The sequence below is a fragment of the Vigna unguiculata genome, chromosome 10 (genome assembly GCF_037176805.1).
Source record: "Vigna unguiculata cultivar grain cowpea cultivar isolate G323 ecotype 2 chromosome 10, ASM3717680v1, whole genome shotgun sequence".
In the NCBI taxonomy this organism is placed as follows: Eukaryota; Viridiplantae; Streptophyta; class Magnoliopsida; order Fabales; family Fabaceae; genus Vigna; species Vigna unguiculata.
Window position 1 is genome coordinate 4,199,804 of NC_140801.1, and position 23,738 is coordinate 4,223,541.

Consider the following 23,738-nt stretch of genomic DNA (forward strand, 5'->3'; position numbering starts at 1 on the left):
AACATTACCTTTTTTCCATTTATATTTATTTTGAATTCTAGCTTGCTGGTCTATGTCTCATTTTAATAATTAATGTAATTATACCTTTTGCGAAAGTTGTTTTCTTATGATTAAACCAAAGCAATTATAGTGAAAATTTTAGGCTACATCTCAGATGCATCTTGTACACGTAACGATTGACCTGGTCCTTACCCTTTTTCTGGCTACCTATTTTGATATGTAGACACCCAATACAAAAGACTCGAATATTATAGCATATTAGGACAAAACTTAAATACACTGTTACAGGTATTTTTGTATTCTTAACCGGTCAAAATTAGAATATCACATATATGATATATATTGGCATTCAATTCAATGGAATAATTATTACCTAATGAAAATCCACCAGACACATGTGGCTTTTAATCTGCATCTTTAAAGCCATTCCCTTCGCCTCTGTGCACCCAACTAGGGATGGCAACGGGGCGGGGACGGGTTTCACTATCCTATATCTATCCCCGTAAAAAAAGTTCATCCCCATTCTCATATCCAAACCCAACGGGTATCAAACTTTTATCCCATTCCCATCCCCACCGGGTAACGGGTATAATCTTGTATCCATACCCGTACCCGTTTTCTTACTACTTTAATATTAATTTTAATTAATTTTGTTGGGTATTGGGCTCCCTTACTATGTGGAGAAAAGGCTCAAAATTTGAGAAGCCCATGTCTCACTTAAACCTAGTGGAGAGGAGGCTATAAAATAAAGAGAGAGGCAGAACAATAGAGTCAGAATACACTGAAAGCCCTAACACATAGAGGGAGAGGTAGAGGGAAAATTCTGTTCACGTTTTTCATAGAGCTGTCGCAGTAAATTCGGCGCTGCGGATTCGTTCACCGTTGGATCGGGCTGAATTTTTTACAGCAGGTTCGGAACTCATTGCTCTTCATTCTGACCGGTCGGATCTTTGATACGAGGTCTGAGTTGGGAGATATTAATTTCGCACTGCAGTAGTAATTTGTAGAGGTTTTCCCCTCTTGTTCTTCTCTATTTGAAAGCTTTGTTGCTTTGTTATTTGGTTGGGTGTTGGCACTAATTTGTGCTATTGATTGAGACTCTTTTGTACTCTTGTTGATCATAGTGGAGCTATTTCTTTGGTCTGGACGACTCGTGGTTTTTACCCTTGATTTGAGGGGTTTTCCACGTTAAAAATCTTAGTGCCTTTATTTGTGCTTTTGGTGATTTATTATTGCTGCTCTTTGATTATTGCTCCTCATAGATTCTTGCAAGTTAGGGGAAATTATATCCGCTGCATTCTCTGGTATATTGTTTGTTGTTGTTTTCCCCATCAGTGTGTTATCAGAGCTCTTGGTTGGGCTATATTTACTTGCTTGAATGATGGAGGCAAATGCAAAGATGGTTGCTTTGAATGGTACAAATTATCATTTGTGGAAGGGCAAGATGAAAGATTTATTATTTGTCAAGAAATTGCATCTTCCGGTCTTTACTACACAGAAGCCAGATTCTATGTCTGAAGAAGAATGGGATTTTGAGCACCAACAGGTATGTGGTTTTATTCGGCAATATGTTGAAGATAATGTTTATAATCATATTGCTAATGAGACACATGCCAGAGCTTTGTGGGAGAAGATTGAGTCTTTGTATGCTTCTAAGTCGGGCAATAATAAATTGTATTTGTTAAATTGCTTGATGAATTTGAGGTACAGGGAGAATTCTTCTATTTCTGATCACTTAAATGAGTTTCAAGGGCTCCTAGATCAATTGTCAGGAATGGGCATAAAGTTTGATGACGAAGTTATGGGATTATGGTTGCTTAATACTCTACCAGAGTCTTGGGAGGTATTTCGGGTTTCAATTACGAATTCTGCCTCGAATGGTGTTGTTTCTTTTCAGATGGCAAAGAGCGGTGCTCTTAATGAAGAGATGAGAAGGAAGGCACATGGTTCTTCATCTCAGTCTAAGATGCTTGTTACAGAAGCTAGGGGGAGAAGTCAGAAAAAGGAACATAAAGGTGGTAGAGAGAAGAGTAGGAGCAAGTCCAAGTCAAGATACAAGAATTTAGAGTGCCATTTTTGTCATAAAACTGGGCACATTCAAAAATACTGTTTTAAGTGGAAAAAGGAGAACAAAGACAAGAAGGGCAAACAGAGAGAGTGATCATAATGATGATGATCGTGTCACTACTGCTACAAATGGTGATCTTGTTCTTCTTCATGACTTTGAGTCCGTTAATCTTGTATCTGATGAGAGCATGTGGATTATTGATAGTGGTGCTACACTGCATGTTACACCTAGGAAGGAGTTCTTCACATCTTACACTTCTGGTGATTTTGGAGTGTTGAAGATGGGTAATGATGGTGAGTCTAAAGTGATTGGTGTTGGTGATGTTTGCCTGCAAACCAACATGGGAGTGCAGTTGTTGCTTAAAGGAGTCAAACATGCTCCGGATGTCCGTTTTAATTTAATTTCTGTACAGTTGCTTGATGATTGTGGTTATGACAATCACTTTGGTTCTAGTAAATGGAAGCTCACTAAAGGTAACTTGGTTATGGCCAGAGGGGAGAAATAATCTAAATTGTACTGGACTAAAGCTTTGGTTGCTAAAGACAGTGTGAATGCTATGTATATGGAGGCATCTTTGTGGCACCGGAGGCTTGGTCATATAAGTGAGAAAGGGCTTAACTGCTTAGCTAAAAAGGATGTGCTTATGGGATTGAGAAATGCAGAATTGGAGAAATGTTCTCATTGCATGGCTGGTAAACAAACCAGAGTATCACCAGTGCAGGAAGGGCCTTTGGCAGCGGTTGTTTTTACTATTCTGCACCGGTTCGGGAACCGAAGCATATTGGGGCGATGCCAAAAGGTCATAGCTTTTGGCCTCGGTTAAGAACCGAAGCCATAGAGGGAGCTTCTGCCTCGGTTTTAACTGCACCCGAGGCCATAGACCCTGGATTTTGCCTCGGTTTTGAGGGCACCCGAGGCCATATGGGCCTTTTTTCTTTTTTTTTTTTAAATTCGAGAACCCTTTTGGCCTCGGTTTTTGCTGCAACCGAGGCCATAGGGGCTGTTTTTGGCCTCGGTTTTTGTTGCACCCGAGGCCATATGTGTTTTTTTTTTTTTTTTTTTTTTTTTAATTCGATAGTCTTTTGGCCTCGGTTTTGGCTTCACCCGAGGCCAAAAGCCCCCTTTTTGCTTCGGTTCTGGTATGAACCGAGGCCTAATACTCTGTTTTTTTTTTAAATGCAGTTTCTGTTTTGGTGTTATTCCCACATTTAAACCTGCAAATTTTGTTCAGCACCCAGCACAGACCAGAATAGACCAGAACAAAATAGTTTAAAACACATCCACAATTCAAATTCATTTAAAAGACAATTACAAATCATTTACAATCAAGATACATGTTCTAATCAATAGTATTGTACATTTCAATTATATATTTGGCACATGCTATCCTACCAAACTTGATGGACTTTGCGGGAATTGCTGCAGGACTCTTGAATGTCTACAAAATAATAGATTAAGTTAAGTTAGTATATAAAAAGGAAATATTGCAAAGTATTCATTTTAATTCAAATATATATTACCGTTTCCCAATTTGTTGTAATACGAGCACGCACAGTGGTTGTCATCCATTGCATTATATAGTAACCGCACTCATATGAGCCGGTTTGTCTATTACACTACATTATATTAACAACGTTACAATTAATTAATGAAGAAAATCAAGCAAACAATCATGAAGATATGGATAGAAATATCAAACCTGGAGAGAACACCATACAAGACCTTTTGCCTTAGCCGTTGATCTCCCTAACAACATGTTATGTGCAGCAATTGAACTATGATATAGAGAATAAGTTAGGATATTTTTATATAACATGTCATATTCATAAGATTGATATTGAGGTTCTTACCAATCTATCACTTGTCTAAGATGGTTGGGCGGAGGGCGATGCAAAGAGCAAAACCACACAGCAAGGTTCTCCCTTAGGGAAACCACAAGTAACTGCCAATGACGCCTGATAAGAAAATAAATTCATTGTTATGCATTAAAATGACTTATTATATTCATAAGTTAACAAAAATGACTTACCCAGCAAGATAAGGGACAAAATAAATTTCTTTTCCACGTTGAAAGCATTTGGTCACATATGCTTGAATGTCATCAAACTTGTTGCCTTCATGGGTGAGTTGGGGGTCTATAAACCCATATACATCATTCAGCCCCATAGTTTCAGTGACACCAGACAGATACCTAAACCAAAAATTGATTTGATATAAGTAAATACATAAATATATCAAATAACTATATATAATGACTAAAAGACTTACATCATCCATAATTGAATAATGGTAATATTGAGTTCTTCTTGTCCTCGTGCAAGCTCCAAGACATCTTGGGAATGCAAGTAAAGTGGGATGTCAAGATCTCTCCCAAAAATGTTAGCATCCCAAGGAACCTGCATCGGCTTATCAGCTATGATTTCTGCAAGTTGGAGCAATGCACCAAGAGGATCATCCAAAGAGAGAAGAATCTTCTTTGATTGAGGTTTTTCCTATATTGATGCAATTTCAGTTAAAATGGAATATAATTTAAGTTTGAATATAATAAACATGTAAACTTAAAAATGTAGTATATTTGTGGGTTTAAGAGTCTGTACCGGGGGGTCAGTATCAACCAAATCTCTAGGCCAGGCGAGGAAACACTGGAATGCCTGTGCCACAGTATACACCTCATCTGTTGGCACAGGAACTAAAGCATGCGGTATGAGAACCTCCTCTACCGTGACCTTAACCTCATCCTCTGATAACTCCATGCCATGAAGAACTGTGGCTGCCTCAAATACTTTTCCACGAGCCACTAGTGTCTTCTCTGTACCATCCCAAATATATAGCTGACATGGATGAGTGTCATCCATGTCATCCCCGGGTGGAGCTGAACAACTCCCCTTTCCGCTTCTACCTGTTAGAGCCAACGATTTATTAATGTTATTCAATTACTTTATTAAATATCATTTATTCAATTCATAACTTATAGAAAACAAATTTACCCGTGGGAGGCACAAATGGGTCTAGTTCTGGCGGATGATCCACTGGCGAACGAATGCCATAATGCTCAAATTGGCGCATTAGTTCTTCTCTCACTTGCGCCGTGATCATTTCCTTTAGTCTTTGTTCATAATCAGCACCATGACTGCATGAAGACTGACGAGAGGAGGAACCAAAAAATTGGCGTATGCCGACTCCTGATCCAGCACCACGCACACGTCCAGGTGCTCAGGTCGTCCAATTGCAGCAGCAAGTATGTCATGACGACCTTCTGGAATGAATCCTCCTTGGGAGGTCTGCTCAACCAACGAATCCTACAAGGTAACAAAAACATTTATAAATCAAAATACAATATAAAACATGAACGAGCAATTTAGATAAAAATTGTATCTTACAATTTTCTCAGAGATTTCTCGTGCAGAGTCAGAAGTGTAGTTGCCTGATGAGCGTAAACGGGCTAACTTCCACTTCTGATGACGTGATGGTGGTGAAGGAGGCTCAGTATCTTCACCCTCAGAAGGTGGGGGCCTAGATTTTTTCTTTTCTGTCATTATCTTCTCTTCAAGTTTTCTATACCCACCACGAGATAATATGTGCGGGTTTGTATTTTGAGCACTTATGCTTTGAGCCTTTTTCCTCTTGACCTGTAACATATAAAACCCATTTTATGAATTAGTTAAAATTTTGCATAATTATCAATTGTGCTATTCATGATTTCAAATAAACATACCTGCCATCCCTCAGATGTCCGAAGCTCAACAAACTGACGCCATGTGTCTTCATCAATCCAAGTGTAATTCAACAATGGATTTTCATTCTTTTTGTGTCCAAAGACATACCTTGACGTCAACTTGGTCTTAAAACCACGAAATTTCTCAGCCACCGATGACAAACATTTTTGTCTTAAAGTCGGCACATTTGGAATATCAAATGTTAGCTGCAATATAGAAAATGTCATCAACAATATTTATCATATTATCAACAAAGTCAAAGTATAACTTTAATAACATTAATATTAGTTACCAATAAATCTTGCCATATCATTTCCCGATCAACTTCAGTGACATGATCAAAAGATGGCGTAAGGATTGATATTCTCTCTCGTGCCAACATTCCTAAATAGCTTTTGAAGACGTCCCCAGAACGACCACTAGGTTCACCAGTGTCGACGTTAATATCAACATGTGTTTTCTGACCTTTAGCTCTTCTAATTAAGACCTCTCTCAACCTAGTGGCTCCTCTAGTGGGTCTCTTAGTAGGTGCTTCATCCTCTGATGAAGTATGTTCAGCCATGTATCTGTGAAATGAAAACATAAAAAAACATTAATAAGCAACTGACAAATTAATATATAAAACATTATTTAACAAAACACCTAAATGTTAACAAGAATATGAAATTCATACATAAAGTTATTGATTGGTCATATGTATATTCCTTCATTGTGATCTTCTCGAATTGCATGTACATCATCAACTAGATGGATTTCATCAATATTTGTCGTTCTTCTAAATGGATGGGTGACAGCAATATTAAGATCACTCATATTCTCTTCATTAGGATCAATTTGTTTTTTTCCATGAAGAGCGACAAACCAATGTTCAGACGCAGGATCTTTAACATAGAAAACCTGAGATGCTTGTTGTGCCATGATAAATGGCTCGTCTCGATAACCCACCTTTCGAAAATCCACTAGAGTCATTCCTGATTCATCTATTTTGACACCACTCTTATTGTCAATCCACTTACATTTGAACAGTGGAATAGTAAACATGGTATAATCAACCTCCCATATCTCTTGTATTACACCATAGTATGTCATTGATCCTACTACGGGATTTTGATCTTTAGATGTAGAAAATTGTAGCGACTCGGCTTCAAGACTGACTCCACTATTTTGTACTGTGCTTTTATCATCAAGACACTTTGTATAGAATGTGCAATTATTGATTTCATAACCTGTACAACAGATGACATCAAATTTCAACCCATTTGCTAACCACATCAAAGTCTCAGAGCATTGCGCATCTTTCAAAACCTCAGATTTAAACCAAAGCATGAATGTTCTATTATGTTCCATCAAATGCCATTTCTCTGATTGTCTTGGATTGTTCTCTTTCACAATGACTTTGTGTGCAGATAAGTAAGGCATTACCTCATTTGTGTTGTTCAAAATGTATAGGTGTGCTTGCATCAACTCTTCGCGATTTTTGGTAACCACACTCACACCTCGTATGCTGTTACTTATAGAACACCTGTTCAACCATGATCTGTGAGGAACTCCTATCGGTTTTGCTTTTGCCATGTAATCTGAACAGAACTCGACACTTTCTTCAGCAATATATCTTTCGATCATTGAAGCTTCTGGACGATATTGATTTTTCACATACCCTTTCAAAATCTTCATGTAACGTTCAATGGGATACATCCATCTTAAGTATACTGGTCCACAAAACTTGATTTCTCTCACCACATGAACAAGTAAATGTACCATGATGTCAAAAAATGATGGAGGGAAAAACATCTCTAGCTGACACAAGATGATAACAATTTCGGCTTGAAGTTCATCTAACTTTAAAGGATCAATGACTTTGCTACAAATTGAAGAGAAGAATGCACACAAACGCGTTATAGTTTGTCTAACATTTTTGGGTAAAATTCCACGAATAGCTACAGGTAACAATTGTTGCATTAAGATGTGGCAATCGTGAGACTTGAGACCAACAAGCTTCAAGTCTTGCATGGACACTAAACTCTGAATATTTGAAGAGTATCCTTGAGGTACCTTGACACTCTTTAAACATAAGCAAAAACTTATCTTCTCTTGTCTGGACATAGTGTAACATGCAGGGGGCAAATAAGTGCGCCTACCAACCTCCCTTGGTGCCAAGTCTTCTCGGATCTTCATTTCAACCAAATCCAAACGAGCATTTACTCCATCTTTTGTCTTTCCCTGAATGTTGAGTAGTGTACCAATCAAGCTATCACACACATTCTTCTCTACATGCATGACATCTATGCAATGCCTAACTTCTAACTTCGACCAATATGGAAGGTCAAAGAATATTGATTTTTTCTTCCAAGGGCTCGATGCAGATGACTTCTTGGACGTTTTACCAAATACATGGTGTACTTTATTAACTTTCTCATGAATTTCAATGCCAGTTAATGGAGTTGGTGCTTTGTCATTCTCTTGATGTCCATTGAATGCTTTCTTTAACCTTCGATAAGGATGATTAGCTTGTAAAAACCTTCGATGGCGCAGATACACGGTCTTCCTTCCATTTTTCAATTGATGAGATGCAGTGTTTTCTTCACATATAGGACATGCTTTATGACCCTTGACACTGTACCCTGACAAATTACCATAAGCTGGAAAGTCATTAATGGTGCAAAATAACATTGCATGCATCATGAAAGTTTCAGAAGCAACAGCATCAAATACTTCAACACCATCAACCCACAACACCTTCAAGTCTTCAACTAGAGGATTGAGATATACATCTATGTCATTTCCAGGCTGCTTTGGACCAGATATCATCATAGACAACATCATGTATTTTCTCTTCATGCAGAGTCCAGGAGATAAGTTGTAAATGAATAATATAACAGGCCAACAACTGTGATTTGTACTTAAATTACCAAATGGATTCATTCCATCGGTAGCTAAGCCAAAACGAATATTTCTACATTCTTCACCGAACTTGGGAAATTCCTGATCAATATTTTTCCATTGCATTGAATCAGCTGGATGACGAAGGAGTCCGTCACATCTTCTCTCAGTTGCATGCCATCTAAGGTTTTTAGCGTCTTTAGGATTTGCAAACAAACGCTTAAGTCTAGGCACGATTGGAAGGTACCAGACTACTTTCAAAGCAGATCCTTCCTTCTCTATTTGACCATTATCTTCACTGTTTCTTTTCTGCTTGTACCGTGATGACCCACACTTTGGACATTTTTTCAAATCTTCAAATTCTTTTCTGTATAATATGCAATCATTAGGACATGCGTGTATCCTTTTATACTCCATACCCATCGGACAAAGAATTTTCTTGGCATCATAGTTTCGAGTGGGTAGAGTATTTCCTTCGGGAAGAATTTCATTCAAGAGCACGAGCAATTCTGTGAAGCTTTTATCTGTCCAACCATTGGTCGCTTTCAAATTCATAAGTCTTAAAACCGCTGATAATCGCGTGAACTTAGTTGAACCAACATACAGCGGAGTTTCCGCATCAGCAGACATCGTCTCATACACATGCGCTTGTGCAAAAGCTTCTGCGCCAACATCCCGTATCATGTCCTCTATATTGTCTTCTTCTACTCGCTCTTCACATCGCTCTTCACATCGCTCTTCCCGTCGCTCTTCTCGTCGCTCTTTCATGGAGGAATTGGCAAGATATTCAGATCGAGAAACAGTTGGAATGTGTATTAATTCGCCGTGCCATGTCCATATTGTATAACTTTTAAGGAAACCATCACAAATAAGATGTTCCCTAACTTGAGTTGCATTCAATTTTCTTCCATTCAAACAGTTGACACACGGACATCTGAACTTCACCTCATCATCACTTCTCCCCTCATAACGTTGCGCAAATTTTATAAATTCTTCTACTCCATTCTCATACTCAGCGCTAATACGTGGTAAACTAATCCAATCTCGATCCATACTGAAATTGCGTGAACAATTTCAGTAATCTTTGAATCAATGCTCACGTCGTAATCAAGGTGTGACCCTATCCCATTTAAGAAGATTCACTTTCCTTATTTTATTGGTACATATTACTTTTAAAATACATATCTTAAATTTCACGAAATTTTGCCAGCATTTCGCATTGGCCTTCAGGATACACGAAATGAAAGTGATTATAAACCACAATCAAATATGCACCCGAAGATCAATACAAAACACAATTGACAAATATTCATGAACTTTAAGATATGTATTTTAAATATATATGCACTAATAAATTACTAGAAAGTGATTAATCTTCTTAAACTGTCCAATCGGACAATTCAAGATTCAATACATTTAAATTATTAGTATTGTATCCCCTTATATCTAATTTTAAAAAAAATGTAATTTTTTCAAAATGAAAACTCGGGGACAATACATAATTTACGTATTGAATCTCAAACGGGAAACTAAGGCTAACTCACATATAAGAAAAACAAACAACATGTTTTAACAAATAATTAATAAAATATATAAAGCAAACAACAGATTGGCATCGTAGGAAAATATTAGAATTAGGAACCTGGGAGCGCGTAAAAAGAGCAGATGACACTGGAAGATGATGCAATTCAACGCGTTCGAAAGCTACAAGAGATAACAAAAAACACAAGAGAAAGTCATAAGTAACAAATAAAAGCAAAAACAACAATTTCCTTAATATCATATATTACCTATTTAAATTAAATTCAGACTTAATGCTCTACGTCTGAAGACACAATGCTCTTAAATTGAGACTCAATCCTTTCACAAAATTAATCAAAACACTCCAAACAATTTCTATCTCAATCCAAATTAACACTCACAATAACTAAAATTTAAAATTAACATACACAAAAACAGAAAATCAAACAAAAACGCGTTCGAAATTTACCTTAAAGAAAATCGCGGCGCGACAATTGCGGCAAAAGAACGAAAGTGTTCGCGTGGTGGTAGAGGGACGCCTGGAACACTTGCAGAGAGACAGAGAGAGGGACGAGACAGCGGCAGTAGTCTCGCGTGGTGGTGGACGGACGCCAGACGAGACGGCGCAAGAGCTCGCGTGGTGGTCTCGCGTGGTGGTGGCTGGAGGCGCGACGACACAGCGGCAGTGGCTGGTGGAGGCTCGCGTGGTGGTGGCTGGAGGCGCGACGAGACAGCGGCGGTGGCTGGTGGAGGCTCGCGTGGAGGCTCGCGTGGTGGTGGCTGGAGGCGCGACGAGACTGCGGTGGCTGGTGGAGGGTCGCGTGGAGGCTCGCGTGGTGGTGGCAGGAGGCTCGCGTGGTGGCAGGAGGCTCGTGGTCGCCGGAATTTGCAGAGGAGAAATGCAGCTGCGCGCGCGAGGAAGAAGAGGGGTTCTGTTTTGAGCCCTAATCAAAGGATATGGCCTCGGTTCCACGTAGAACCGAGGCATATAACCACTCTTTGGCCTCGGTTTCCAAACAACCGAGGCCTATCACCCATCTTTGGCACCGGCTTCTCCTAACCGAAGCCTATAGGTCAATTTCTGGCAACCTTTTGGCTTCGGGCCTCCTTAACCGAGGCCTATAAGTGGCATTTGGCACCGGTTTCTTAAGACCCGAGGCCTAAAGTGGCATTTGGCACCGGTTTTTGACTGAACCGAGGCCTATAAGTTCCCTTTAATTACAAAATTGCCACCGCCTCCTTATAGGCTTCGGTTCCGCCATAACCGAGGCCTATAAGGCGAGGTAAAATCCCAAATCTGCACTAGTGTATCTTTTAAGAAGCATCCACCCTCAAGGAAGTCAAAATTGCTTGAATTGGTGAATTCTGACGTTTGTGGCCCATTAAAGGTAAAGTCATTTAGTGGTGCACTTTACTTTGTTACTTTTATTGATGATTGTTCCAGGAAGCTATGGGTCTATGCTCTTCAGCGGAAAGGTCAAGTACTTGAAAAGTTCAAGGAATTTCATGCTATGGTTGAGAGGCAATCAGGCAAGAAGCTGAAATGCATCCATAGTGATAATGGTGGTGAGTACCGTGGACCTTTTGATGTTTATTGCAGGCAGCATGGTATTAGACACGAGAAGACTCCTCCTAAAACTCCTCAGTTGAATGGTCTAGCGGAGAGGATGAACAGGACCTTGGTTGAAAGGGTTACATGTATGCTTTCAGAAGCAAAGTTGCCTAAGCACTTTTGGGGAGAGGCATTGCTTGCAGCTGTGCATGTTATTAATCTCAGTCCCGCAGTTGCTTTGAATACTGAGGTGCCAGACAAAATTTGGTTTGGTAAGAATGTTAGCTATGATCATTTGCGTGTCTTTGGTTGCAGGGCATTTGTTCATGTTCCTAAGGATGAAAGATCCAAGTTAGATAAAAAGACAAGACAATGTATCTTTATTGGCTATGGTGAGGATGAATTTGGCTACAGGTTTTATGATCCTGTTGAGAAGAAGCTTGTTAGAAGCCGTGATGTACAATTCATGGAAGACCATACCATTGAAGACATTGATAAGGTGGAGAAGACCACACCCGAGAAAGACAGTAATCTCACTGATGGTAATCCGATGAGGTTGTCCGCTCACAATTTGGAGAATGTTGAAATGGAAGCTCAAGACAATGAGCAACATGGTGATGTTGATGATCAACAGTTTGGAAGTGGAGTAGAGGTTCCAATTGATGATGCTCAAGAGGAACATGATGATGATGATGATCTTGGTGATATATCTGAATCACCTCAAGTCCAACTCAGGAGGTCTAATAGACAGAAACAACCTTCTACAAGGTATTCTTGTGATGAGTACATAAGCTTGACTGACGGTGGAGAACCTGAGTGTTTTGAAGAGGCTTTGGATAGTGAAGAGAAGAAACAGTGGCTGGATGCAATGCAAGATGAGATGAAATCTTTGCATGATAATCACACTTACGACTTGGTGAAATTGCCTAAGGGCAAAAGGGCATTGGAAACTAGGTGGATTTTCAGGGTGAAACAAGATTCAAATTCTACACTTCCAAGGTACAAGGCCAGATTAGTGGTGAAAGGTTTCAGACAGAAAAAGGGTGTTGATTTCAATGAGATTTTCTCACCTGTGGTGAAAATGTCATCCATCAGAACTATGCTAAGTTTAGCTGCTAGTCTTGATTTGGAGGTTGAGCAGATGGATGTGAAGACACCTTTCCTTCATGGTAATTTGGAGGAAGAGATATACATGAAGCAACCTGATGGTTTTCTTGTTGAAGGCAAGGAAGATTATGTGTGTAGGCTAAGGAAGAGTCTATACGGTTTGAAGCAGGCTCCAAGGCAGTGGTATAAGAAGTTTGAGTCTTTTATGTGTGAGCAGGGTTACAAGAAGACTACTTCTGATCATTGTGTCTTTGTTAAAAGTTTTTCTAATGATGACTTTATTATCCTGTTATTATATGTTGATGACATGCTTATTGTTGGGAAAGATATTTCCAGAATTGACAGGTTAAAGAAGACACTTGGCGAGTCTTTTGCCATGAAAGACTTGGGAGCTGCTAAAAGGATTCTTGGCATACATATCTCACGTGATAGGAGAGAAAAGAAGATTTATCTATCACAAGAGCAATACATTAGGAAGGTGTTGCAGAGATTCCAGATGGAAAATGCTAAAGCTGTGAGTACTCCTCTTGCTACTCATTTTAAACTGAGTGTTAAACAGAGTCCTTCAAATGAAGTTGAGAAGACCAATATGAGTAGAGTTCCTTATGCATCTGCGGTGGGCAGTTTGATGTATGCGATGGTGTGTACAAGACCAGATATTGCACATGCTGTTGGTACAGTTAGTCGATTTTTGTCAAACCCAGGTAGAGAGCATTGGAATGCTGTGAAATGGATTTTGAGGTATCTTCATGGTACAGTTGATATGAAGCTTTGTTTTGGAGGTGATAAACCTACTTTGATGGGTTACTCAGACTTAGATATGGCTGGAGATATTGATTCCAGAAAGTCCACTTCGGGCTATTTGATAAAGTTTGCAAGGGGAGCCGTGGCTTGGTAATCAAGACTTTAAAGGTGTGTAGCGTTGTCTACTACAGAGGCAGAGTTCATTGCTATTACTGAAGCATGCAAGGAGTTATTATGGTTGAAGAAATTCTTGCAGGAGCTTGGTTTTAGGCAAGATAACTATTCATTGTTCGTTGATAGCCAAAGTGCTATCCATCTTGGTAAGAATCCAACTTTTCATTCTAGATCCAAACATATTGATGTGAGGTATCATTGGATACGTGATGCTTTGGATGCTATGTTGTTGGAGTTGAAAAAGGTTCATACAGATGATAATGGTGCTGATATGATGACTAAAGCATTGCCAAGAGGAAAGTTTGAAGTTTGTTGTGAGATCGCAGGTTTGGCGGTTATCTCCACATAGTTGTGAGGGGGAGATTTGTTGGGTATTGGGCTCCCTTCCTATGTGGAGAAAAGGCCCAAAATTTGAGAAGCCCATGTCTCACTTAAACCTAGTGGAGAGGAGGCTATAAAATAAAGAGAGAGGCAGAACAATAGAGTCAGAATACACTGAAAGCCCTAACACATAGAGGGAGAGGTAGAGGGAAAATTCTGTTCATGTTTTTCATAGAGCTGTCGCAGTAAATTCGGCGCTCCGGATTCGTTCACCGTTGGATCGGGCTGAATTTTTTACAGCAGGTTCGGAACTCATTGCTCTTCATTCTGACCGGTCGGATCTTTGATACGAGGTCTGAGTTGGGAGATATTAATTTCGCACTGCAGCAGTGATTTGTAGAGGTTTTCCCCTCTTGTTCTTCTCTATTTGAAAGCTTTGTTGCTTTGTTATTTGGTTGGGTGTTGGCACTAATTTGTGCTATTGATTGAGACTCTTTTGTACTCTTGTTGATCATAGTGGAGCTATTTCTTTGGTCTGGACGACTCGTGGTTTTTACCCTTGATTTGAGGGGTTTTCCACGTTAAAAATCTTGGTGTCTTTATTTGTGCTTTTGGTGATTTATTATTGCTGCTCTTTGATTATTGCTCCTCATAGATTCTTGCAAGTTAGGGGAAATTATATCCGGTGCATTCTCTGGTATATTGTTTGTTGTTGTTTTCCCCATCAAATTTTTATAAAATAATAAAAAATTACGGTAAAGGAAACATAATATTATCAAATATTCAATATTAGGAGTATGGTTATTTTTTCGATATCAAATACTTTGAAATAAATTATAATTGTTTACATTTTATATTAGAATACCAAATAAAATTTAATGAGAACCAAAACATTTATTAAATTTGCAAACATTAATGAAACCTAGTTGATAAATTTTAAAAATATTTTTAAAAAAATATAAAAGGAAAAAAAATTCTTAAAAAAATATAAAAGGAAAAAAATATTTAAATTAAAATATATTTTAAATGTTTGTTTACTTCAATTTTTTAAATTGTAATGAATCTATTTTTTATACACTAATAAAAGTTATAATACATCACTTGATTAAAATAACGCAAAGAACAAATAATAAATATAATAATAAAATTTTAACATAAATCTTGTATCTTTTAAACCACAATATATGTTGGATGGTGGTAAAAAAATATTAATGGCAATTACATTAAATTTTTATATTGTAGTAAATAAAAATTATTTATACAATTGTAGTGAAAAAATTAAAGTATGATTGTAATGAGTTAGAAAATAAAAACTAATTAGATAAAATTTATCGAAATAGTATTCTACATGATGAAAATAAACAAAAAAATAAAAATATAAAAAAATTAACAAATGTGTGTCTTATAAACAATTTGGAGACTATTGGAAGGAATCACACAAATGAAAACAAATATATAATTAAAGGTATGATAAGATGAAAAATATCTTAGAGATCTAAGAAAACTTTTCAAATATCAACATATATACTCAATGTTTGATAAAAAAATGACGCAAAGAACAAATAATAAACATAATAAAATTTTATCATAGATATGGTATTTTTTAAACTCCAATATATGTTGGATGGTGATAAAAAAATATTCATGACAATTACATTAAATTTTTATATTGTAGTAAATAAAAATTATTTATACAATTATATTGAAAATATTAAAGTATGATTGTAATGAGTTAGAAAATAAAAAAAAAAATTAGATAAAATTTATCGAAATAGTATTCTATATGATGAAAATAAACAAAAATAAAAATATTAAAAAATTAACAAATGTGTGTCTTATAAATAATTTGGAGATTATTGGAAGGAATTACACAAAGAAAAACAAATGTATAATTAAGGGTATGATAAGACGAAAAACATATTAGATATCTAAGAAAACTTTTCAAATATCAACATATATACTCAATGGTTGAGAAATAACAAAAATTGTTTTAGCGAAACAAAAGAGTTCTTCAAATGAAACAAAAATTAATAATAATAAGTAAATAATTTTTTTTTATATTACCTAGTAAATGAAATGTTTATGCTATTAAACACTTAAATTGAGAGTATTAAATATTCTCATGTGAAAGGAAAATATACAATAAAAAAAAATATTAAAAAATAATAGAAATATTCAAATGTTAGACATAATTTTTTTTTTAATTGACATACATCATTTTAACATAATTACATAAAGGTTGTGATAAAATAAAAAATATATTGGAGATGCGAAATGAGTTTCATGACAAACCAAATATTTAGAAGAAATAAAAAATAAAAATCATCCTCATTTAAATTATTAAAATATTTACAATTAATTAAGTAACCCTATATATATATATATATATATATATATATATATATATATATATATATATATATATATATATATATAGGGTTACTTAATTAATTGTAAATATTTTAATAATTTGAATCAGGATGAGGATATGGTGGGGATGGGTATTATGGCGGGGATATATTCATCCCCATCCCCATACCCAATTGAAAAAATCGGGGATTCCCCATACCCATACCCATACCCAGTCAATGCGGGGATTCCCCGTCAAAACGGGGACGGGTTCGGACAATACCCACGGGGACGGGTTTGTTTGCCATCTCTACGCCCAACCAATAAGGATCATTGTCACTTAGGAGAGAAATATGACATGACCCACTGCTTTCAAATACCTGTATCGTAAGATAAATAAGGGCATGTTTTGTTAAATAAAAAGATAATACATGATTAAAACAAATCTTGTTAATAGTTTTGTTGTGTATATATCACCATCATTTCTATACGGATTTAGAATGCGGCTCTGTTTTTGTCTCAGTTTATATTTAGACCATCATTGGAAATAAAACAATCATCAAACTTTAGTTGAATTTGCTAGTACTTAGTATTAGCATAATCACTTGGTTAGTTGGTTATTAAAATCAGCTACATACTTGATTAGGCTAATTTCGTTCTCTTAATTAATAGCTAAAATGATAGTGAAAGTAATGAATAAAGGAAAAGCTAGAGAAGAACATCAGAAATTCTATCACTGACAGCATTGAAGAAATCTTTGAATCTTCCAACACCAATCAATACAGACTTGAAGTGCTGCTTTGAAGTTCCGATTTTGTAATATTTGCACAATTTTCGATCAGAATAGTTTCTACATGGTTAGATACTTCTTAACTATAAACTACTACCTAACAGACTCAAGAAAACCATGCAAAGAACTAAACTATAAACAAGGACACTAGGATTTTATTCCATACATCAAGAGATCCTTATCTGTCCCAAAGAAGAACAATAAGAACAATAACTTACAGAAGCCACACATTACTATTTACTTAGTGAATTTATTCAAAGCATTTTCCTTTGGGTCAGTGCAAGGCCCCATTTCCAAGCCTTTGCTGGTTCACCATATATTGAGATAGATAGCTGTGTTCTTGACCACCAATCCATGACCAAAAGTCACAAAAAACTCCACCTTATCTCCTGATCCTAAATTTGATATTATACCCTCCCAATCTCTATCGTTAAAGGAAATTACTGTGCCATGATTGTGTATCTGCAATGTGCACTTTGTGTAATTAACAACCAAGACGCTTTGAAAACATTCATTTGCCATGAATTCAGGGGCTGATAAATAAACAACACACAAAGCCATTCTCTTCAAGTCACGCTCTTGAGGCACAGTGAAAGAAACAGAACGTCCCTCACCGATATGGGCGAGCCAGTAAGGATGGTTGTCACCTGGAAGACAAACATCACAAGACTCACTGCTTGCCAATCCCTGTACCACGAGAACAAAGGCTTAAGTAATGTATGTAACTTTTCCATTTAAATGAAGCATTGATACTATAGAAACGACAGGTCGAGAAAGGTGAGTTCTATAGTTTACTTTAGATACTGTAATAGGATCATTTCATGCTGTCTTAACTGACAGCTAAATTGAATGTTGAAGTTATACACACAGAGGTGAGAGCTAGAGAAGGAACCTTAGAAATGCTATCGCTGAGAGTGTTGAGGAATTCACTGTAACTTCCAACACCAATCAAAGAAAACCTCAAGTAATGGTTTGAAATTCTTTGCTCTGTAAAATTTAAACTGTATTCGACAAGAATTGTTTTCACTTGCTCAGATAGTTGAAATGTTGTGTCACACTGAACCAACAAACTTCGAATATTTGCAAGGCCGCTATGCAATGGTGCAAGGTCACGCCAATTATTATTATCCATATCCATGCAAAACGGACTAAAATAAGATTGGGGATTCACCATTGGTCGCATCCAAGATCGAATGATTGAAGGAAAAAGATTTTGTGACAATCCTTCAAATCCACGTAGGGATATATATCCAATGCTTTTTGAGCTTACAACTGAACAGGGCACTCGTCTCACAGCTGTATTTTCCGTAACTAGAGTTATCAATGATTTCATCTGCACTATATCTTCTTCCAATATCTCAATCTTGAAACAACCAGAGAGGATGAAAGATTTTAAAGATTTCAACTTGTATACCTCTCTAGGGATATTGCTTAGACTTGCACAATCCTTCAAATTTATGAGTTGTAGATTGCAGAGATCTCCAATGGATGGGTGTACTTTGCACAAACATGGGCAATCTTTTAGAATGAGTCGTTCAAGACTCGGTAGCCCTGAAAAGTCGGGTGTTTCTCTCAAGTACTTGGAGTGACTAAGATTAAGGAATTTTAACTGCTCTAAAACCTACGAAGATAGATTTTGGATAAAAGATTAGGTAGGAAAAAAAAGTGTTTGTAGTAATATTTCTATTTTAATTATCCTAAGAATTTTAAAAGAAAAGGCATGTAATGAATACCTGGGATTGTTTCCAAACAAGTAGAAGATTACTATACTTTAAATCCATTGCAATTAAATTTTCCATATGAAAATTGTTTGGAATGTATTTAGAAGGAAACCCTTTCCAACAGATCCATCTGAGTTGTTTTGAAAGGTACCCATAATCTCCAGCAAGTTGTACATGATCCAATTGTAGCAATCTTAATCTCTTCATTTTCTTGAAAGCATGAGCTTCGAAGTAATCTCTGCTAGTTGAATGCATTTTCAGGAACAATCCTTCAGTAGCTTCTGTCCCCTGTGATGAAAATAATAAAGAGAAACAATTGAGAAATCCCTAAATTTATGTTGATGAATGATACGTGAGTCTAACAATTTAGTAACACATGCTTTGCACTGAAATAGAGAACACTTTCAAAATCAAATAATGCCTTACAATATTCTTTTTTAGTACATATTTTGCATCACCCTGAAACCCTAACCGTTTCCTTTTCCATGGTTCCTTTAAAAATCTCTGACATATATATTCTCTTCCCATGTCTCGAAACAAAGGATGCATTTCAAGTTTGTTGTTCCTTCCAAATTTTATGAGGCCACATTCTATGAGAACTGTTATTCCAATATCAGCATGTAGTTCACAGCCATTTAGTATCTCTGTGACATAGCCTCTTTCTTTACCAATAAAAAAACAACATACATCAAGAAATATATCCATTTCCTCCTTGTTTAAACCGTCAAAACTTAATTTCAATTTCTTTTCAACTTCCAAGGGAATTAATTTTACTTTTGACAGTACACTTTCCCACTCTCTCATTGTCTTTTTACATGAAAAGGAACCTAAGACCTCAAGTGCCAGCGGTAGTCCTCCACAATAAGAAACTCTGTTTCTTGCAATTTCGTTCAAGTTTCTTGTTCTTGCTTCTCCAAAGGCATGACAACAGAAAAGCTCAAGGGAATCATTTTCGTTCATACCATCCATTTTATAAACATAATTAACTTCGATTCGCTTCAGCAATCGAACATCCCTAGTTGTAATGATTATCACAGTTCCTTGACTGAACCATTCAGGATTCCCGCATAGGTTTTCTAATTGGCCGAACTCATTCACATCATCAAGCACAATGAGCAACTTTCTTCGAGAAAGTTCATTCTTGATCATAGTTCTTCCCATCCCAACGCTTTCCAACTTGAGCTTGGATTTTAGAACATCATAAAGAAAATTTTCTTGCAAATCAACATGTGTTCTGTATACTTGATCCCAAACTTCTCCAATATTTTCAATAAAACTCTTACCAATGAATGGACGATAAATTCGATTATAGATGGCTTTGGCTATGGTTGTTTTACCCGATCCTACCATTCCCCATATCCCTATCATACATACTTTGGTGGAATGATTTTCAATACATCCGATCACCTCTTCCACGTGCGACTCTAATCCAATAGGAAATTGGGTAATAAACAAGCCTTGATAATCCAGCAATTTCTGAACGCGGTTAACAGTTACCTCCACAAGTTCAGCATCATGCCTTCAAGATGAAAGGTAATGTATTACGGAAAATAAATCACAACCTCAACATTTGCTACATTCATTCTGAAACACAAGAAAGTGGGAAGGATTCATTTGTTTACCTGAAATTTCTGAGATCCCAACCACTGATACCTGCAGCTTTGGTGAGTGCACAACTCCACCTGAACAACACATGTTCCAGTTGTTCTCCTGAGTAGCTTTTGTGTGCAGCTTCTTCCAACGCTTTTCCAAAATCACCCTTCTGAAGATATACATCCAATGGGTCAATCTCGTAAAATATGGGCAGAACAATTTGCCCAAAGGTTTGGTGGCATTCAATTACTTTTTCAAGCTCAAAAAGACAACATGTAGATTCAGCGTATGTTTTGGAGAAAACGATTATTGCGATCTTAGAGGCTGCTATTTCTCCCATGTGTTCTTCCAACTTCATTCCTTCTTGCAGATTCTCCTGGCTAATGAAAGTTTTGACTTGAGCTTGTAAAAGGGAAGAATGGAGATGAGAAACGAACCTTCTACCGATGTCTTCTCCCCCAAAGTTGATGAACACATCATATATGAACACCGGTTCTGATTTTAAGAAGGATGAAGATGAAGATGCTGATGATGAAGAAGAACCGAACTCCATCAAAGTAATTGAAATGAAATCTTCAAAGGTAAAACAATAATGTTAAAGATGTTGTTTATGCACTTATCATCTCATCTCTAAGTGTCCAATAAGAATTTACATGACAAATTATAAGTTATCATAAAACAAAAAGTGCTGATGAAAAAGTCGAAATACAATAAAACCTTTAACTTTTTTGTTTATGACCCAAAATGAGTTGTTCAAAAGATAATAGACTCTATATTATATTAAAGAAAGAATGTAATCTTTCAGTGCGATATGACCCCGACTCATATATGTTTCATATTTTTCGTCGTTTACCCAGCTGAGTGCACATACTTCTTGTTTTCCGCGACCTTCACGTCAAGCTTTTAAAAAGATACTTTAACTTTAAGGGTTGCAATTATTCACTTAGAATTTCAGAAGTTTTCCAAATAACTTTTTTGTATTACAAAATTTACGATATTCAATTAAGATTTTTAAACATTGTAAGAAATAATGATTTCGAAACTATGAAAAATATATTATGCGGCATTCATAGTTTTCTCTTCCTTTGGTTTATTGATTAAAGTGCTTAGGTCAAGAAAAATATATTTCCAGAAGACACTAAAGTTTTAATATGGATGATTCACCGATGCTCTGTTGTAATAGTGGACATTCACTAACGCTAAGTACAGAAAGAGAAGAAGGGAGCAATTCCTTTGTCGCTATTACAGCTTGTATAATGGATCTCCATTGGGCCTCTTTCTTATTCCGTCTTTCTTATGCCCTTTATATTTGGACTTGTATTATTTTATTCAAGATTCCAATCACGTTCTTTGTACATCACGCGGATGGTCCGACTTGATCTTTGTTTTCCATTTTATTGATCATAAGAACTACACAACATGGAATCGTACTATGTTGGTTGCCTTATTAGTTAAGAACAAACTTTCCTTGGTCGATGGAAGTGCTTCTCTGACGGCTCGTGAGATATAGGAAGACTCGAAGACTCGCTTCTCTCGGAAGAACGACCCTCGAATTTACCAGCTTCGCCGCCAACTTATTTCTCTACAGCAAGGTCCTGATCCTGTTAAGACATACTACACGATGCTTAAATCAATGTGGGAGGAATTATCATGATATCGCGCTCAATTTCAATGTTCTTATGGCGACACGGAATATGTGATGACGTTACTCATGGGTCTCAACAACACCTTCTCACTGATCCGGGGCCAAATCCTCCTTTATGATCCCTTCCTTGCCCTCTATTTCAGTCCTAACTGTTTTGACCTCATCCATGCATTTGCGGTCCTTTTAAGCATGCTACCTTGTATTTTATTTCCTACTTCATCCACACCCAGAGGAAGATTGGCACAACTAAACTCCTTCATGGGCTTCTGGTTTTTGATTTTATTTCCCCTGCAAACATTATTTCATCTTGTAATTCTGTTTCATATGATGTTTGACGCAAACGTTTACGCCACATCCCTACTTCTGTGTATAAAATTGTTTATGAAAAACTCCTTTAGCTAACATTCATCCCTCTTTTCATTCAGATACTTGTCATCTTTCAAAACAAAATAAATTTCCTTTTTCTAGTCATACTGAATTCTGTCCTAACTGTTTTGACCTTATCCATGCGGACATTTGCGGTCCTTTTAAGCATGTACCTATAATGATTATCGTTATTTCCTCATAATTGATGACAAAAGTTGCTTTACTTTTTTTTAAGATCCGGAAAAATTAAATAAATAAATTTATTTAATAATTGCAAGGCGGGAATCACTAAGTTAATTAATGTTAAAAGAGAAGATAATGAATAGTACTAGGTCAAGTGTTTGAGAATACGTCTTCCTTTTGAAAGGACTTGAGTTTGAATCTTGTGTATGTCATTAGGGTGTTAATTTAATGATTTTATTATTTTAATAATATGTTGGACCATGGGGCATGATAATATAATCGTAGATGCATAGAAATTATCAAGAAACATGGATTGGCTTGTTGGTTGTGCATTTGCTTGATAATGGGGTGGATGAGAGTTTGAACCTTGTTTAGAACAAAAATTATTATATTTTATTTTTAACCTTAGTGGCATTTGGGTAGGTCATGAGCTAAAGGAAGGTTCTATGAATCTGGACATAAACAAAGGGTTTAATTGGGTTTATTAGACATTAAGTGCGAAATTAATTAATTAAATTTATTTTATTTTAATTAAATTAGTTTTGAGTTGAAAAGTTAAGTGAGGGAGTGGATTAGTGAAGGAAACATACTATTTTCGTGGGGCTAACTAAGGAGTTTTCAGAACCCTAACAACGGAACCTAAGAGAGAGTTAGAAGGCTGGAAGGAGTGCCCAATGGTAGAGGCCAAAGTTAGGACAAGTTTGGTGCGAAGAAGAATGCTAGGAGAACAATATTAGAGTGGGATTTCCAAGTAAGGGGAGTTAACTAGATCTTGTTTTATTTTTTGTGACTATGTGTTGTTTTATGATTTTCTTTTGATCTTTTTTTAAGTAAGGTTGTTATTGTATTAGAAAGATTTTATGTGTTTAGGGTTTATGTGATTTTGATACGATTTATGAAAAATGATGTTAAAGGTTGAATTTAGGATTGAATAGGGGAGAAGTAGTTTGAGAAATTAAACTTTTAAGATGTTGATTTTTGGTATATGAAAGGAAACTAAGGATTAAT

General features: G+C 36.5%; 1 protein-coding gene across 2 annotated transcripts; it reads right to left on the reverse strand.

Annotated features, from left to right (window-relative positions):
- Nucleotides 1–17,263: 17,263 nt before the first annotated feature.
- Nucleotides 17,264–21,211, reverse strand: LOC114167178 (disease resistance protein RPV1-like). Of its 2 annotated transcripts, XM_028052171.2 has the most exons (6): nucleotides 20,787–21,200; nucleotides 20,566–20,705; nucleotides 19,370–20,462; nucleotides 18,956–19,231; nucleotides 18,115–18,843; nucleotides 17,264–17,909 (listed from the first exon to the last, which is right to left on the reverse strand). In XM_028052171.2, the coding sequence occupies exons 1-6, from the start codon at nucleotides 21,087–21,089 to the stop codon at nucleotides 17,532–17,534; spliced, it is 2,919 nt and encodes a 972-aa protein (XP_027907972.1). In that variant the 5' UTR covers nucleotides 21,090–21,200; the 3' UTR covers nucleotides 17,264–17,531. The 2 variants fall into 2 exon arrangements, with proteins under 2 accessions (XP_027907972.1, XP_027907971.1); XM_028052170.2 differs by having other exon boundaries at nucleotides 20,566–21,211.
- Nucleotides 21,212–23,738: the final 2,527 nt, after the last annotated feature.

Coding starts and splice junctions, on each gene's coding strand:
- LOC114167178 (XM_028052170.2), bottom strand. CDS start 21,089: ATGGAGTTCGGTTCTTCTTCATCATCAGCATCTTCATCTTCATCCTTC. Junction 20,463..20,565: donor TGGGATCTCAGAAATTTCAG/GTAAACAAATGA, acceptor TTCATCTTGAAG/GCATGATGCTGAACTTGTGG. Junction 18,844..18,955: donor TTGTTTGGAAACAATCCCAG/GTATTCATTACA, acceptor CTATCTTCGTAG/GTTTTAGAGCAGTTAAAATT.